Here is an 18,482-nt window from a genome sequence, read left to right as displayed (position 1 = left end):
AGTTTACCCCTGGATCACCACTTGGACCTCTGCTCTGAGCCCTACATCCTTAGAGTTCTAAGTCTATATGAAAATGAGTTAGGGAGACCAAACATCTTGGCTTGTACAGGACAGTCCTGCTTTATACCTGTTGTCTTGGCATAATTATTAATGGCACCCTCCCTCACTCTCAAAAGCGTCCCAGTTTCCATGATAAATTACATGAGCATCCCAGGTAAGGGGAAATCATCAATGACTAAACATAAACCTTGTGGAGGAGTATTTCCTAGATCTGTCCAGACCTTCAGATGAAGGTAAGCAGGTTTGGTGGCACTGTTTATTGTAACAAAAATGGTTCAATAAAAGCATTATATCATGAATTTTAAAAATCACAGAAAATATATGAGAGGCTATCAATTTGTGTAACGTGTTCAACTTCACTAGTAATCAAAGAAAGGCAATTTCAATCATAATGAGGTAAAATTTTGCCTGTAAAAATGTTTAAAAATTATTTAGAACTACAACACTCGGTGTCAGGATGGGTGTGATCGCAGGAACACTCATATACTGTTGGTGGGCTTATAAATTGGTTCATACAAACTTTCTGAAATACTATGTGATAATATCTTTTAAATGTCTTTACGAAGTTCATACTCCATGGTCTGTTAATTCAACAAATGTTTATTGAGCACCTATTACGTGCCAGGCACTGGGAGATATAGAGGTGAAAGAGACAAATACTATTTGCCCCAAAATGGAACTTCATTGTAGGGGAGAAAAAGACATTACATAGGAAAAAAATATAGAACAATTTAGATTACAATTTATAATAAGTACCAAAAAGTAGACAGATATGACACCGAGAGGCACATGGAGGTAGTGTTGTGTGTTGCGGAAGGGTCAGGAGATGGACTGGTCAGCTGAAGAGGGAGGGAAGGGTCTTACAGGCAGAAGGAACATCTTGGACAAAGGTTTTGAGGCTGAAAAAAGCTTAGCACAATTGAGTAACTGAAAGGAAACCACTAGGTTGGAGCAAGAGAGTTCAGGGAAAGTGGCAAAATGAAGGTGGGAAGGTGAGGAGAGGTTGCCATGAAGATCTTCATCCTACCAGCTACTTAGACTGACATTTTAGAAACTTTCTCCATGGTGGAGAATTGCGTGGGGAAAGGCTAGAGCAGGACAAGAGTGGATGCAGAGAGACTGATCAGGAAGCAAATATAGTGGTCCAGGAAAGAGATGGCTGTGGCTTAGGTGAGAGTTGGGGAGATGGAGTGAAATAGAAATATTAAAGATATATTTAGATTGTAGACTCAGCAGGGCCTGGTGACTGAATAGATGGGGGTGGTGAGGGAGAGAGAGATGTCACTGATGGTTTCCAGATTGTTATTGTAGGGAACTTCCTGGAAAGGTGATGTCTCTCTACTGAATTGGGCAATTAGGAGGAGGGAGTTTGGGCAGGGGAGCAGAAGGAAGGGAAATATCGACTCCTTCTTGGACATTTTCTGTTTGAGGTGGTATAAGACATACAAGTGGAGATGACATGAAGGTATTTGGATATATAGGTCTGGAGCTTAGAAGAATGATCTGGGGCTGGTGATGTAAACATGGAAGTCTCAGCACGTAGATGGTATTTGAAAGCTTGGGTATAGGTGACATCCTCTGGAGACAGAGTGAGAAGAGAAGGCCAAATCTCTAGCCCTGAGGAGCCCTATCATGTATAGATCTAGGAGGAAGAAGAATGTGTTTATAAGGAAGACAAGGAACAGAATGGGAAGAGAGACAATAGTTACTCTTTTAAAAATGTAGCGTAAGGACACAGAAATGAGGATCTAGATTTATGCATAAAGATGCTCATTGTGGAATTTACAATAGTGAGAAATTAGCTTCAACCTAAATGTCAAAAAATGGGAAGGCATTTAAATAAATTGTGACATATTCAGTCTGTGGAATAAATGCAGTCAAATAAGATACTTCTGAAAGTTATAACATTAAATGAATTAAAGAGGGTATATTATTAGACATACATTGTGATCCACATTTTAAAAATTAAATGGTTATATGCCTAGAAAAAGATGTAGCCAGATGTTAACAGTGATTACCTCTGGATGGCAAAATTACAGGTGATTTTTTCACCTTTGTATCTATTTGTGTTTTTCAATTTCTTTACAATCATCACAAAACAGGTGGGAATATCTTATAAAACAGAGAACAAATTATGCATATTTATTTTACTTAAAATGAATGATTCTAAATTTGTTAAAGAAGTCCATTAAGATAATTTTTCACATGGGCTAGAATGTATATATATTCTGTGATGAATCCTTTTATAAAACAAATAATTTTATGGTTCCATAAATCACTTATTAATTTAAAGTTTCTGAATATCAAATTTTCCTTTAAAATATAGATTGAGTCTGCAAACTTCTGAAAAAAGTTTGAGGTCCTAATGAATGGGAAGTAGGTGCCGGCAAACTTTTTTTGTGAATGGCTAAGTAGTAAATGTTTTTGACTTTGTGAGTCATACAGTCATGTTGAATATACTTTTTTTTTTTTTTTCCTAAGTAACCCTTTAAAAATGTAAAAACTTTTAGTTCTCTGGCCATACAAAACGAGATTGCAGGCTGGATGTGACCATAGTTTGATGACCTCTGGGGTAAAGGATGAATACATAAGAACAACACATAACTACTTTTTCATTAAAAGCTAACATAATACTGGGATTGAACCTAGGTTAATCTTCAATTATTAGAGTCCTAGAACCGGTTGGGATCTATTTTCAACAGGGAGCAGAATAAATGGAAAAGGTCTAAAAGAGCAAACATTTTTTAAAAGTTTATATATTTTTTAATGGAAAACTGATCTTATGCAAATATGTCAAGAAGTTGTTATTTTTACCTAGAAAGTAAAAGCTAAAGGAAAATTTATTTACTTGTAAAATGAAGAATCTTTTCACAATTCTATAATCTTAGATTTTTGGTACTATGAGGGGAGTGTTGCTGTTATATACAAGAATCTATTCACTTGTTCAAGCCACAAACCTGGGAGCCATCTTTGTCCCTCCCCACCTGGGCCTTGCCTCCAGTCACCAGATGATGTATTTACTGCTGTTAGTACTCCAAGCAGATCCTTGTTCCTGGCCACTACACCCACCCCCCAGCTGCTGTGAATATTTGCTTATGAAGGCTCACAGCTATCCTCTACAGTGCAATTTATCCCTCCACCTTCATCAGGCCATGGAGAGACCATCTGATTTGCATCCTACTTGACATTTCTCCTGTCCCATCCTGCTGCTCTCACTTCCTTACAGGTCTATCACTTAATAAACCACCTGCACCCAAATCCCTGTCTCAGGCTCTGCTTCTAGGGAACCTGACCCCAGACACCAAATCCCAGTGAGTCTACTTTCTAAATATATTTGGCTTTCTGACCACTACATCTGCTTGGAGAAAGGATACAGGACTGGGTTATTCTTAAAATTTAATTCTAATTTCAAAAATTAGAATAAATTTCAAAATTTACTGTATGATGTCAGTAACTTTTATGAATACCAGGAAGTAGTTCTTATAAAATGTGCAGCAATGATCTGATAAACAAAAACACCCATAAGGATAAACAAAGAACTTGGAAGAGATTTAACTTTCAATTGACATTACTATATAGAATTATTGCTAGTATTATTTGTGCTAGTGAGTAGAAACAGCTGCATCTCCAATATTATCAATTTTACTCATTGTTTCGGATTACATTTTAAAAATTATACTAATAACCAATAGGCTATAAATAATCTTTTATTATAAGACTTTCCCATTTTATTATACTGTAATGGGTTCATTGATGCTTACTATGATGTGATTATTTGCTGACTCGGAAGAATACCTTTATTAGAATAGGCATATGTATTCAATTTATCTTCTCAATTACACCTACATTAAAAACTTCAAAATCAAGTTTGTAAAAACAGGCAAGCAGTAGCACCTATATGGTTTGTGACCTCGTGCACTATTGCATCTGGTTAATGATTCATAATCACCTTCAAAAATAAGCACTGAGTAAATCATAGGGTTCTTTCTGTGCATAGCTCTCAGAGAAATGTGCACAGCAGTCCAAGGGCTGGATCTAGCAGAGTGAGAGCTGGAAGCATGATGAACACGAATCCCCTGCAATAGCCAGGTAGATGCTGTACACAGCACAGAGTTTCCCCAATGGAAACTTAACCATTTTTCCCTCCTCCCTCTAAAGTGATTTCTCTTCACTTTTCCTATTCTGAAATAAGGAAATCAGCTACTTCTCTACTCTCTCAATGAAATACATTTTGCTTCAAGTTATTCATAGTTATTCTCAACTGATAAATCTATTATGAAGAACCAAGATGACCATTCTTTCGTTTGATAATCACTGAAACTGAGTGTTTAGGGTTTAGGTAGCTGTCATCAGTGAATAAATTGCCCAGCAACAGAGACTAAAGTGCCTTTTTCCCCTCCTTACTTATTTCTTGGGTTCAAAAGAAAACAAAACAGAAACCTCCGAGTATGCTGTTATTTAAATAGAGGCAAGTCCACATTATTCCAGTACCTATAATGAGTCTACTTCCCAGGAATTTCTTTTCACTCTCCTAAAATACCTTCAATGAATGATAGCCATATTCCTCAACCTGAGCGTAGGGATCACCTCAAACTCCTCTCCCATTCTCAGTGGAGGACCCAGGCTCTCCCTCAGGTGGATCTGGGCACAGTGCTGGAGGGTGGTCGGGTTGGCCTGAGCTGGCAGGTAGGGCAAGGGGCAGTATCTGGGTCTAGGCTTTCTGTCCAAGTCGCAGCCACTTGGCTACCACCTCCAGGATTTTGCCATACTGTATACCGCCTCTACTCCTATTTACATAATATTTTTCTTTAAATCAATTGTCTTTAAATTAAATTCATTTGAAGGGGAAGCTTTATATCACTATGATAAATGGAATATAAGTACTATCTGCTAAAATAGAAGTGAAGTGTACACAAACTACATTTTATCAATTTTAAAAATAATTTAACACCTCTGAAATTTGGATGTGTCTTAGAATCAATGGCATCTTGCAATGGTAATTGGCATCATCATATTTTAGTAGCACATAACATAATGATGTGTTTTACTTATCAGTGGTATATTAGATTTGATGAAATATAGTAAATTCTATAAAAAACAAAGTTATTAAACTTTTAAAAAGGACAAATGAAAAATATAATAAATCAAAATGTATAAAATGTATGACTGACTATAAGTTTCTGGTTGATGACAATGGAACTTTTGGATCAAAATAGCTAGAAATCCTAATTGATAACTTCAGACAAAGATGAGGATCTATATCAATGAGACAAATCTGTCAGTTTCGATATTAACCCACTAAAAAGCTGAACTCCCATGAGGATATAGTTAGACAGCTCAAAAGATATTTACTGTTTTATCTGTATTATTTAAATGTATGTATACATACTCAGCAACTTCAGGAAGTGATATTTCAACATTTCACTGAATAAAACACAGAGGTGCCTGTAGAATTCAGTGAACGGGAGTTCTTCCCTATTGGTGTGAGTCCTGGCTGTCTGTGCTTCTAATGGTTCAGTTATTGAGGGCTTGGAACACTTATGATTATACCTGAGCATCCCACCCCTGGTTTATGAGGTCCAGGTAAGGTTGATTACCATGGCACTTACTACATTTGTCTCATCCTGAGCAATATTCTCTATGAAATTACAGGGTTTATGTGCTCATTTCCTGCTGCCAAATATATGAATGTAAATACAAGACTGTCAAAATACATTTGTCTGAGTATCACCTAAAAATTATTGTGTATCACACTTTGGGCAACACTTGTCTAGATGGAGCACCAAGTATGAAGGACTCTGTAGAGAAAGGGACAGTTGGGTTACAGCTAGAACCAGGTGGGTCAGGTAGGTTGAAGAAGGCAGTTAGGAGACAAAGCCTGAAGGGGCTTCCCAGGACCCAGAGCATTGACCCAGACCTCTGGAGAAGGCCCTTGGGTAGGGAGGTGCTACCTCAAGAAGACAACAGCATTCATTTTTCCATTCCTCTGTTCATTCAGTTACTCATTCATTGAAATACCTGTACCAGGCACTGGATTGGGCTTTGGAAAGAAAGAGTTGGAAGAGGTCAAAGAGCTCACAGTCTAGAAAGGAAAAGAAGAACATCAGTGATTACAGTTGGGTTTCAGAGTATTAGGGTGGGCGTAGTCAAAGAGTGTAATGGAAAAAAGTATTGGAGGGGGCATTTAACTCAATGTGGACAGCTCAGGGAAGTCTTCCAAAAGGAGTGATGCTTGAATTGAGTCTTAAGGTATAAACAAAAGTTGCTGAAGTCCTCCAGAGGCCAAATGACAGGAGGACATCTGAATCTCAGAGAACAGTATGGTCAAAGTTTAGAGAGGCTAAGAAAGCATGATCCGTTACCCACAAATGAGACACTTTAATATAACTGGAAAAGAGAGTGAATATTGGAGGATGGTAGAGAAAGAGGCTGGAAATGGTAGGAAAGCATGAACTGGATGTGAACGTTACTGGTCTTGAATTTGAAGTTCAGAGAGAGACCTGAAAGATTTTAAGCCAGAAATGGCTGGATTATACATGTGTTTTATGTGTTGACTGATGTTGAGAAAAAGTAAATTCTGTATCAAAACATAACCTGAAGGCCTTAGCCAAAGTGCTAGACAGTCAGCAGATAGAGATTTGCATCATGTAAAAAACGATTTAAATCAAGGGATAGGATAGTGGGCTGCTGAAAGGGTGTGAAGGTGCAGATTAGCATTGCAGATGCGAGGTGTTGGAAGAGCCACACACCAGCACAAGGAAATCTCCCAGGTGAGAACAAGAGTTTGGAAAGAAAAGAAGGGGAGGAGCAAGTGCTAAACTTCACAATGAATGCAGAGGATTGGCTGAACTTCCAGTAGGTAACAATGACAGGGAAGGTTGGAGAATGATGGAGGCATTCCCTCTCTCTGTATCTTAAGATAATCCATTGGATCAACTTTTATTTATATATCTATATTTTTCTTTTTTAAAAAACTTTTTATTGTGGAACACTTCAAACATTTACATAACTGAATAGTACAATGAACCCCACGTATCCATCACCCAGCTCGGCCAACTCTCAACCCACGGTAATCTTGTTTTACCTGTAATCCTTCTACTAGATTATTCTGAAGCAAATCCCAGACACCATATCATTTTAAGACAATGATCTTTACTCTTAACCCAAACCTGTGTCAGAATCACAGGATATGATGAATTTGTGCTGTGGCCAATTAGAAAAACACTGGAAAGTCATACATATGTAAGCAGAGTCTATTTTCTAATAAAGAGGAATTAATAAGACAATATGAACGTGATTTTCAGTTATTTAGAGAAATGGGTAAAACAATAATTTAGAAATAATGCTAATCTGGTAAACAAAGTTACTTGCAAAACCCTACGACATGAATTAAACTAATGAGGTTAAATAGATGAGCATGAAACAAAAGAAAATTGAATTTAAAAATGTGTCAACCAAAGCATCAAGGAAGTAAGGTATGAAATAACTGTTAGGCTGGAAAGAAAACCCTGAGAGCAGAAAGAAGCCTGGTCTGAGGGTGGCATGGGGCAACAGGTTAAGTGTAAGTTGGAATGTAGGCTAGCTCATTTAAAAGAGATCCTGATTAATTCCTCCACTCAGTAATTACTGAGCAATTGCCACGTGCAGGGCACTGTGGTGTCTCTGGAATGTCACATGCCTTTAGTAAACCATCTTCGCTGCTTAAGGAGAAAGCAGCACGTGACCTGGGGGCAAGCAGCTGCGTACACCCGATTGTGCCTGAGCTTTATCCAGATTCTTTATTAAACACCTGGCTTCTTGAGAAATAGAGGGAACTGGAAGGGGCTCAGAGGAGTGGAACAGAAAATAATTTGATCAGAAAGATCAAAGAAACCAAATATAAGGAATTCGGCTAAGCCAGGGCTCAGCAGAAAAATAAAAGAGCTATTCTAGGCATGTAAAGAGTGAAGCAAAATAAGAAATATTGAGCTGGTGCACAGAGCGTAATGGAGAGCCTCGGACAAACCCAGGAAAAGGCAGCCACCGAGGGCAGGACAGCGCGACAGCCCAGCTGAACACACTCTGACGTCAAGCGGGCTTCTGTCCAATGGCTTCCAGAGGGTGGGCATTATTTTTAACCTTTCAACTTTGGAAAAGAACGTGTGCTGAATCAATCCTGCCCTGACAAGCAGGATGGGAAGGGAGGGGAAAAAGTATTTTTTCTCAAATGTAATTCATAGATAACTTCTAATGCTTCTCGCTCCCACAGAGATTTTTCCAGTCAGCAAAAATTTTACCAGTGAAGGCACAGAGAGAGAGAGAGAGAGAGAGAGATTAAATTTTCTCTTAAGGTCTTAGTGGCCTTATTTTGGCAACTTTTTTTAGTTCCTGATCAGTTGCTTTCATTCAGACTCTGGGTCTTTAGTTTTGGGGAGGGAATTAAATGCCTTTTTATTTTAAAATATATCATACATACAAATCAGGGTATAAAAACATAAATGCACAGTTTAAAGAATAATAATCAAATGAACACCAGCATTTCCCACCTCTCCATTTAAAGTCAGATTATTCTGGTACCTTTGAAGCCCTCTGGGTGTCTCGCCCTAATCACATTTCTCCCTCTGTTTCTCCTTCTGATTCCTCAACATTATCCTAAAATTTAGCTTAAGCCCTTGCCTTTCCTTAAAGTTTTACAATCAGGTAGGGTCGAGAGTTTAGCTAAGCTGCTCCGTGGTATTGCTGCTTCAGCATCCAATGTGTTTGGCCAAGAGGGCTGTGGGGTACTTAAACTGATGCCAGCCCCTCATGTTATCGGGCACATGCCCTAGATAACAGCCTGCGGAGTCACAGCAAACGTGAGCTCCTGATATAACTCCTCCGGCAGCCCTGCGATAAATAGTCCCTCCCACCTCCCAGGGCCTTCCCCTTGTGCACCCCTTAGATAAGACCCCTGGGAGCCTACCAAAACCCTGCTCTTTTTGGTTTGAATAAGGTTTATTATTGTCAGTACAGCTCTGGTTGTATCATGGTCTCATGGTAGGCTTTTCTCCACTCTCAGGACAGTACTCATGAGGGCCAAAGGGACTCACTTCTTTACACAGAACAGAAAAACTAAAAATAATTGAGTTCATGACATTGGCTTCTCAAGTGGCTTAGACAAATGGATGGATGAACCAGACATCGCACATCACCACACTGAAGTTGGAGATGTGCTTTGTTCTTGCTTGTGGGCAATGTTCTGGAAGAAACTCTCACTCAGTATCCCTCAGGGACACCACTGGCGAATCCACACTTCTGGGGGCAGCATCTTCCTGCCCCCCGCCCTGCGGAAGCATCCGTTCAGCAGCAGGCCCGGTACAAGGAAGAGGCACAATCAACCGTGTTTCCCTTTTCCTTTTGACCCCTTTCCTGAGGCTGGAATCACTCGTGCGTGGTCCTCCCTGATGAGGCTAACGCTCATCAAACAGTTGGCCGCTGGCCAAAGGTTTTGACGCTGCACCGGATCTCAGTCCCCTCAAATCCACACTCCTGGAACTGGACCAGCTTGGGTCTGTCATGCTCTGGGCCACCTCTGCTGGCAGCCTCAACGCCCCCTCCTTTCCTCCCAGCACCATATCAGCAAGGGTTCACCATTTCTGGTGACTTGGCTAGACAGACCAGGGGGTTCATCCCTCATGGCCTTCCCTAAGTACTTTAGCACTTCTAATTATTAGGACAGCGTGGTTATGAATTTTAAATAAGTGAAAGGATCAAAGTTTATGAAGACAAGACGTAGGCAGTTTTAAACTTTCTGATTTTTTTTTTTCTCCCCGAGAACAGCTTAAAGAGGCATGAAGTCAGGAAGTAAGGGATCTGGAAATTCCTACTCAGCAATTTTATACTAGCCTTTTACAAATAGAAGACATTCCATAAAGCCTAGGTAAAACTCTAGTATTTCTAAAATCCTGTGAAATTGGCATATCTCAGTGGAGACACAGGGTATTAGAAACTGTGAGGTCTGAAAATTATTGCTATAATTTCTAAAATTCTCTCTTCTCTCTTTTTAATTCCAAGGAGTCCAGGATCTTACGGGCAGAATATATGGCTCAGCTGGCGCCTGAGCTTTGAATTGGCTCAGGCTCGTTCTTCTCTATTTTTACATCCTCCCTTTCCATTCATTCAACAACAAACATTTATTGAACATCTAGTAAGTGACTGTCAGGTATAGCGTTAAACCCTGGAGATTCAAAGAAAAGACCTGACATTGGTACCTCCCTTTGAGGGTGGGGCGTTGAAGAGCTAGTGGAGAGAGAGAGATGCAAAGAAAGAAAGAAAGAGAAGCAGTAGTGTTCTAGGTGTGCTAACAGGAGAGTTCTCAGGACCCAACGGGGGCAGCATGAGAACAGTTACTAATTCAGACAGAGAGAGAAATAGGAGTTGGGCGAGCTGAGGTTTGTTTTGCAAGAGGCTTTAGGGGAACCATGGAGACCTTGAGCTGAATTATGAATTACAGCCTCAAAGCACATCAGAGTCTGAAAGAGCTTTTGATCAACTCTATTTTGGAAGCCCAAGAAGGTGACCTTGTCCAAATCCACATGGCTACTTGGTAGCTGGGACAGGATCTGCTAATGCGAAACATTTGCTCCTTCCCTTCCAATACGTGGTCCTGGTTTCCCCCTTTGCGGTCAGCAGTGAGGTGGCCCACCTCTTGCTGGGCCACACCTGTGCCCAGAGGTGAAGGCGGAGCTTCCTCTTCCTTGGTTTTTACAGTTCAGTGAGACCACTTGCTTTTTTAATTCCTGGGAGCTTGGCTTATGTAGATTAGGTGATGGGTTTCAATAATTTGTTTTGGGGGGGATGGTCCTATCCACTTTCTGTTTCTCTTCTTCAGCTTATCTAGAAACTGGAAGGCAGGATGTCGGTGGGTGCGTACCTGGCTCCACCAGCTCTAGCTGGAAGCTGTGGTGTGTTGTTTTGCCTGCCTGCATCCAGTCCCCAGTGTTTCTCTGGTGACTACCCCACCTCCGCTCTCAGGACGCAAGGTTCTGGTGGGAAGACCCACCTCTTGACTTCCACACTCAGTGGGACCATTCACCCATGCGCAGTGGCCTGAAACCAGCTGTCTCCTCTCTCTTCATCTCCTGCCACCTCCGCATCTCAGCCTGGGGGCCAGGAGGCTTCTCCCCCCAGATATCTGAGAAGTGGGTTCTTCTGCAGGTGAGCTAATAGCTTCCCACATTGTTGCTTTATGGATCTCTGCATTTGCAGGGACACTCCGAGGACAGTGTAGGGGCACTTCCGTGGGGGGACAGGAAGAAGAGATGGCTATGAGGAGAGAGAGGAAGATAGCAGCAAGGAGGATTCTCTAAAATTGTGGAAGCTGAATTGCCTTTGTTGGGGAGTAGCTGATGCACCTGAAAACTATTGGCAAGGCTTTAATGCCCGAGTAAAGTTAGTACTGAGATGCCTGCAATCTCTTCAAGAGATTTTAATGTTCACTTAATGTTCCTCTTTCAGCAGAAAAAATGTGGACTTGGTCCCTCTTATTCATGTGATTAGGAACCGGTTTCCTAAAATGATATATGTAGGCTAATTCCTATTGACCCTTCAGAGAGAGAAATCACATATTGTTATTCAAGAAGCGCATGTAATTTTCTCTCTTTTTACAAGCCCAAATCAAACAGATTACCTTCCCGAGCTACGAACAACTTGAAATGCACACAGATCCGTGAGGGTGAAGGGCAAGAGGATAAGGACTTGCATTTGAAAGGGCGAGGTCTGTAATTCGGTGCCGCAAAGATTCTCTTAAACGGCTACAGAGGAAACCAGTGGATTCCCAAACTGTAAAGTCTTTAAAGGAAAACAAACAATAACATAAGGTGTCATGAGAAATGGCATTTTATATTTATTTAAGCAGTCTTCTTCTTGAAGGTAGAAATACTTCTCAAAACCTTCACCATGACCCCCCTGTCCAGGCCACCATCGTCTCTACTCTGGATTACTGAAACAGCTGCCTGTTGAATTTCCCTGCTTTCACCCTTGTCTCTTCCAGTTCACTCTCCACTCAGTAGCCAAAATGATCTTTTAAAGATCATCTTTTAAAGCTTACAACTCTCCAAGAGCTTCTTACTGTACACAGGATAAAATCCAAACTTCCCACCCTGGCCTTGGAGATTCTTCAGGATTTCTCAACAGAGACAATATCTTCAGGACAGTATGAGCGGCACGTCTTCTCATGTGCCTTCATCCAAAGCAGTATAAGATGTTTAGCATCCCTGGTCCTGCCCACAAAAGCCAATAGTGCTCTGTCCTCAATTCCGTATTTTGCACCCAAATCACCAGCTGCACATCTTCAAACACCACCTAGGTAGGGGAAGGAGGGTTGCATCACCCCCGGCTGAAAATCCCTACTAGCCTACTTGATCTGGCCCTTACCTACCTTCAACCTCAGGATCTTTGCATGGGTTCTTTTCTCTGCCTGGAAAAGAAGCACTCCCAGACCACCCAGTTTGGCTCCTTTTCCACATTCAAGTCTTAGCTTAAATGTCACCACCTCAGAAAGACCTTCCCTGGACCACCCCATCTAAAATAGCAATACACACACACATACACGCATACACACAGAGTCACTCTCACTGTGTATACTTATCACGATACACAATTTTCTTCTTTGTTTACTTGTATACTGTCTGTCTCCCTTCTCCAGAATGTAAGTTCCATGAGAGCAGTCTGTTTGTTGGCTGCTATATCCCCAGAGCCTGGGGATAAATTTTTATAAATATTTGTTGATTGAATAATAGATGCCATAAAGTTATTTTTTCATTTAATCGTGTACATAATACATATTAGGAAGAAGCAGAAAAGCATTATGAAACTCATTTTTTAGATAAAGCACTAAGATACTAAAAGCAACAAATCTCACACTGAATATTAGTGACGGAGGGAGAAATAAAACCAGAAATGTCATTGCCTCCTTATTAAGTCACAGTGGATTATTTCAGCATAAGGCGATCTATTAGGTCACACTGAAAGACATACAACATACAGAGACATACATAATTAATAAGTTCTCTCGTCCCCGTCACTTTAAGGCTAAATGTCCACGGTGGCTCCTACTATCTATATACTAGCTGCATTTCATTTTACTTTACAAGTTATTATACCTTTTCAAATCTAGCCTCAAAAATTTAGATTCAGGGGCTTCCCTGGTGGTGCAGTGGTTAAGAATCCACCTGCCAATGCAGGGAACACGGTTTCCATCCCTGGTCTGGGAAGATCCCACATGAACTAAGCCCGTGTGCCACAACTACTGAGCCTACGCTCTAGAGCCTGCGAGTCACAACTACTGAGCCCGTGTGCCACAACTACTGAAGCCCGCGTGCCTAAAGCCCGTGCTCTGCAACAAAAGAAGCCACTGCAATGAGAAGCCTGCGCACCGCAACGAAGAGTAGCTCCCACTTGCCACAACTAGAGAAAGCCTGCGCGCAGCAACGAAGACCCAACACAGCCAAAACTAAATAAATAAAATTAATTAATTAAAAAAGAAATTTAGATTCACCCTTTAGAGAATGGGATGAAAAAGGAAATAAGTTTTACTGTTCTCTGTGGAACAAATTTGTATACCCATCTCTCATCTGATTTTAGTAGCTGACAAAATTGATTCCCGAACAAGGCATCGTGTGGGGATGGCAAATACACAGCACATGGGTTCTCATTCTCCACTCCTGCATCTCGGCGGGTACAGCTCACCAATCCTAGTACTTCCTCTTGCTGAGCACCCATTCCACATGGGACTCCCAACACAGTGCTCCAGGCAGCAGCTACCAGTGAATTGGAGTTGACACACAAGTTAAACATCTATTTGCCAGACCTGGAATAGTGGAAAGAGCAAATCTTTCCAGATCAGTCTGAGTTTGAACACCACATCTGCTCTTTGTCACTGGTGAGATCTTGATTTCTCACACTCTTTCTGTTTGTCTCATAACATCAAACTTGTAGGGTTATTGGGAAAGTGCAAATAATGTCTGTAAAGTATTTAGTACCATGCTTGTTACAATCAGAATTCACTAACTAGTCGCACAGAACAGTGGTAAGGAGAAGGCTCTACTTCACACCTCCATCCCCGCCCCCAAGAACAGAGAGGAGGTATTATCTTGGTATGTAGGAGGCGATGCAAGTTACTGGAAACACCAGAGTGAGACTGAGTGTTGGATGAGTGGTTCCCAAAGTGTGGTTCCGAGACCACCTGTGAGCTTATTACAACTTGCAAGTACTCAGGCCCCAGCACAGACCTACAGATCAGAAACACTGGGGATGGGTCCCAGCATTGTGTGTGTTAACAAGCTTTCCTGATGCACCCTCTCTCTAGTTTGGGAAGCACTGCAGTAGGGAGAGGGAAGGTGGAGGGGGAATAGATGTGATAACGTCAAGGCAGAAGCATGTCTGCTCACCTGCTCATTAATCAGAGAGGAAACAAGAAGTGCTGCCCCTCGCAGAGGCTGTGACCATGAGCATGCCCCACCCTAGTGGCCGCTTCCACAGGCAGGATAGCAATTTGCTGCAACAAAGGACAGACTCAGAGCTCGCTGGGAGAAAATGGGCTTGTAGCACAAGGCATAAGGATAACTTCCCAAATGCAGCCCCAGTGCAGGTAGACAACAGATGGGACTTGAAAGGCTCCTTCCCTGAGCAGAGGTAGGTGGCCCTTGTTCTTGGTTGTTTCAAGAGCAGCTCTGACTGAAGGCAAGAAGCCGACTAGACACTTTTTCAAGCTTCCCCAGCTTGGTGAATTCATGAAAGAATCACATCTGACAAGCTCAAGGTGCATGGGGTCAGTGGGGAGGAGGGGGCATCAAAGATGTGTCAAGAGATTCAGCTCCACCAGGATTTCTCTACTCTACCTGCTCAATCTAGACCATCGTGTTCCCCCATTCTGACTCTTTCTTCCAGTGTACCAGACACAGAAGTACCTCCCACGGGGTCAAAAATTATAAAATATTTTTAAAGAATGTAATCAATCCAAAGTCCTGTGTGACCCAGCAGATTTTAAACCTGTTTCCAAAGTTAACCCCTGCAGCACGATGTAGAACAGCCTCAGCCCCTACTTTTCTTTGCTTCCACCTAACTTGAAACTTAACTTTTATTAAAAGTTTGAGTCACACATTCTTGGACACGTACTCATACTTGCAGATTGGTCTAAAGGGTGTAGACAAGGTCTATGGCCAGTGTCTTATCAGTAAAGAACAAGGACCTTATTAGAGACCATCAGGCGTTTGGATCCAACATAATTACTGAGCTCTGCACTGCCAATTCTCCTGTCTTTCCCATAACCACATACGTGGATATGTTATCATTCCCATGAGGCAGACCGTAGAACTGAGGCTCAGACATGTGAAGGAACTAACCCAGGTCCCACAGCTGCTTTAAGTGGCCAAGAGTGGGTCCTAAACACCAGCCTGCTGACAGAGGCGGTGTTAATCCACCACTAGAAGATTGGCTACAGGGGTGACCTACCCTTAGGCCATTGTCATTGAGTTAAAAATGACAGCTCTCAACTCCCAGCTGATGCATGTGCTGTGATATGTGCTTCCAATGGAATGTTTCTGCTGCTGAAATTTATCACCACCTTTCTAAGCTGGTGGAGAGAATGTTTTCAGTTTAAAAATGTGTCCTACACATAGCCCCACTGCAGGTATGGCAACCCTGCTCTTACAATGGCCTGAAGTGAACGATGAAAATTCTGACAGTAGCACTAACCATGTTCTTAAAGATGGCTGTGTGAACATGTTAGGAGATTTTACAGAAAGGTAGCGATTCGTTATTATCGAACCACTTGTAAGAGGTGGCTTCTAATAACAACAAAAAAAAGTTCCTTTAAAAATGCTGTTTAAACTTGCTTTTGGATAGACCACCTTTATTGAGATTCTGAGGTGGCTTACCTTGTCTTTCACGCATATGGAATAACTATACCCTGGGAAGAAAACCAACAATTCTTTGTATTTCTGAACACAAAATAGGTAGAAGTGGGTTTGCTTTAAGAAGGACTTCTGATCAATGAGCCTGGTTAATAACTAGGAATGGATTTCCAAGGCAGTTGGGCATCCTTTTTGGAAGGAGGGTGGGGAGAAGGGGGTGAACTAGCAGTGGTTCTAAAGTTGTGCTACAGAACTGGTTTCCACTCTCAAAACTCATTTCCTCCCCCAAGGAACAATATAGTTTCCTAAGTCATAAAGAAAAAGAAGGAACTGTAAAATAATATTTTTGGAAACTCTACTGGATTCTAAAGTTCCTTTAATAATTTTTCTTCTTTCTTTATTTGTTTTTTTATTTTTGATCCATGACTTTGTTTTTAATTATCTTCAGCCTTAGGATCACATAATTTACAAATTTGTGCTGATGGTATATCTCATCTAATCTTTCTAACGAGTTGGCAGAAGCACCATAGCCAATCATGCATATACGGTAATGCTACAGTTGCATGTGTTTTTGAATAGCTGTTTAAAAGACAATCCTGAATTATAACTTAGTTTGACTTGGTAAAGAATTCATAAGCAAAGTTTGCTGCGATGCTAAATTTTAAAAGCATTTGATCTTATAGATCACCTATGAAATGTGAGAAGTATTAAATATCCTTTATTTGATATTATACATAAACCACACTAAAATGCCTTTCATTAAGTAAAAGACAACATTTTAGATACAGGGACTTTTAATTTAATTGGCATAGTTAAGACCAAAAAGATAAAGTGGACATTGCCAGCTTGTCTTCAGCCCTTGCCTTTAGCAGGCTAATGAACACAACGTGAAATGCAGGTGAGTCTTACTGTTCTATGAGACAGTGAAGGGATATCCTCTGTATTTAAATATATTAATATAACCAGTTCTATAAATTTAAATATAAAACCAATTTCCTGTAGGTTTTGAGATGGCGTTCACCATCTCTATGAAGAGTTGAACAAGTCCAATCATATCTTTAGAAGGGGAAAACAGGGATAGTACTTCCTGAGCTGGAATTAGTGTCAAAATTCAAAAAGCTGATCATATTAATTTAACTAGGAGTCAATCTATATAAATCAGGGCCGTCCAAAAGAAATATCCTACCAGCCATTCATGATTGGAATTCTGGTGTATGAGGCTGATTTAAATACGGTACACATAAAACAAAAGCCATGAGACACTTCTGTTTTGTAATAAGACAATGGCCAACTATTACTCATTAGAAGCTTTTTTGAGATAAGCTATCAAGTCAGCCCCTTCTAATGCCTGTGAAAATCATTTTTGTTCCAGGGATGTACTTCTTGGGATTCTCCATATACCCCATCAGTGTCTCCTCTCCCCAAGAGATGCCTTTGTTCTTGCTGGCATCTGTGTAAGAAAATCCGGGGGCCTGACCTGTCTTTTGCCCAAACAGACCATGGAGATTTGGCCCAGTCTTGTGCTTGCCTCTCTTTTCCATGGTATGGCACTAGGTCCGCTTCTGAACTAAAATCTTCTTGCCCTTCTCAACATCACCCATTTTTATTTTTTATTTATTTATTTTTTTTTAAAAAATTATTTATTTATTTATTGTATTCATTTATTTTTGGCTGCGTTGGGTCTTCGTTGCTGTGTGCGGGCTTTCTCTACTTTTCCATGGTATGGCACTAGGTCCGCTTCTGAACTAAAATCTTCTTGCCCTTCTCAACATCACCCATTTTTATTTTTTATTTATTTATTTATTTTTTAAATTATTTATTTATTTATTGTATTCATTTATTTTTGGCTGCGTTGGGTCTTCGTTGCTGTGTGCGGGCTTTCTCTAGTTGTGGCGAGCAGGGGCTACTCTTTGTTGTGGTGTGCAGGCTTCTCATTGCCGTGGCTCCTTTTGTTGCGGGGCACGGGATCTAGGCATGCGGGCTTCAGAAGTTGTGGCATGCGGGCTTCAGCAGTTGTGGCTAGCAGGCTCCAGAGCACAGGCTCAGTAGTTGTGGCCCACGGGCTTCGTTGCTACGTGGCATGTGGGATCTTCCCGGGCCAGGGCTTGAACCCGTGTCCCCTGCATTTGTAGGCAGATTCTTAACCACTACGCCACCAGGGAAATCCCAAAATCACCCATTTTTAGACCGTCCATTTTTCATGCAAGATACCAAGGTTCCTGCTTGGGAGCAGGACATCCTGCTCTCCAAGTCCAAGGACCCGCAGGCCTGAGCCTGTGTACTGGTAGGTTCCTCTAATTCTAATGACATTGTTAATTATTCACTCTCTTTACAAATAAGGAAACCAAGGTTCAGACTGGCTGTGTAACTTGTCTAAGGTTATGGAATAAATGAAGGGACTGGAAATTTAACCCAGATTTGCTCAATTCCAGCTCCAATGGATCTTTCCACTTCGTTGGAAAGTCCCTCCCAACAATGCACGGTTTACTGGTGAGGAATCCGAGGCACAGATAAAATAAATAGCTTAAGAGATGCTGTGCAGTCAGTATG

At 41.1% G+C, this 18,482-nt stretch overlaps 2 protein-coding genes across 4 annotated transcripts in view; both read right to left on the bottom strand.

Moving 5' to 3' along the window:
- SCHIP1 (schwannomin interacting protein 1) overlaps positions 1-18,482 on the bottom strand; it is a 576,277-nt gene that overhangs the window by 134,789 nt on the left and 423,006 nt on the right. The window lies entirely within an intron of this gene.
- LOC137224421 (cytochrome c-like) lies at positions 17,264-17,551 on the bottom strand. Its single transcript, XM_067737222.1, has one exon. The coding sequence runs from the start codon at positions 17,471-17,473 to the stop codon at positions 17,264-17,266; it is 210 nt and encodes a 69-aa protein (XP_067593323.1). The 5' UTR covers positions 17,474-17,551.

Source organism: Pseudorca crassidens, chromosome 5 (genome assembly GCF_039906515.1).
Source record: "Pseudorca crassidens isolate mPseCra1 chromosome 5, mPseCra1.hap1, whole genome shotgun sequence".
Taxonomy (NCBI): domain Eukaryota; kingdom Metazoa; phylum Chordata; class Mammalia; order Artiodactyla; family Delphinidae; genus Pseudorca; species Pseudorca crassidens.
Note: the sequence above shows the minus strand (reverse complement) of the source record. Positions and strands in the feature narration are given on the sequence as shown.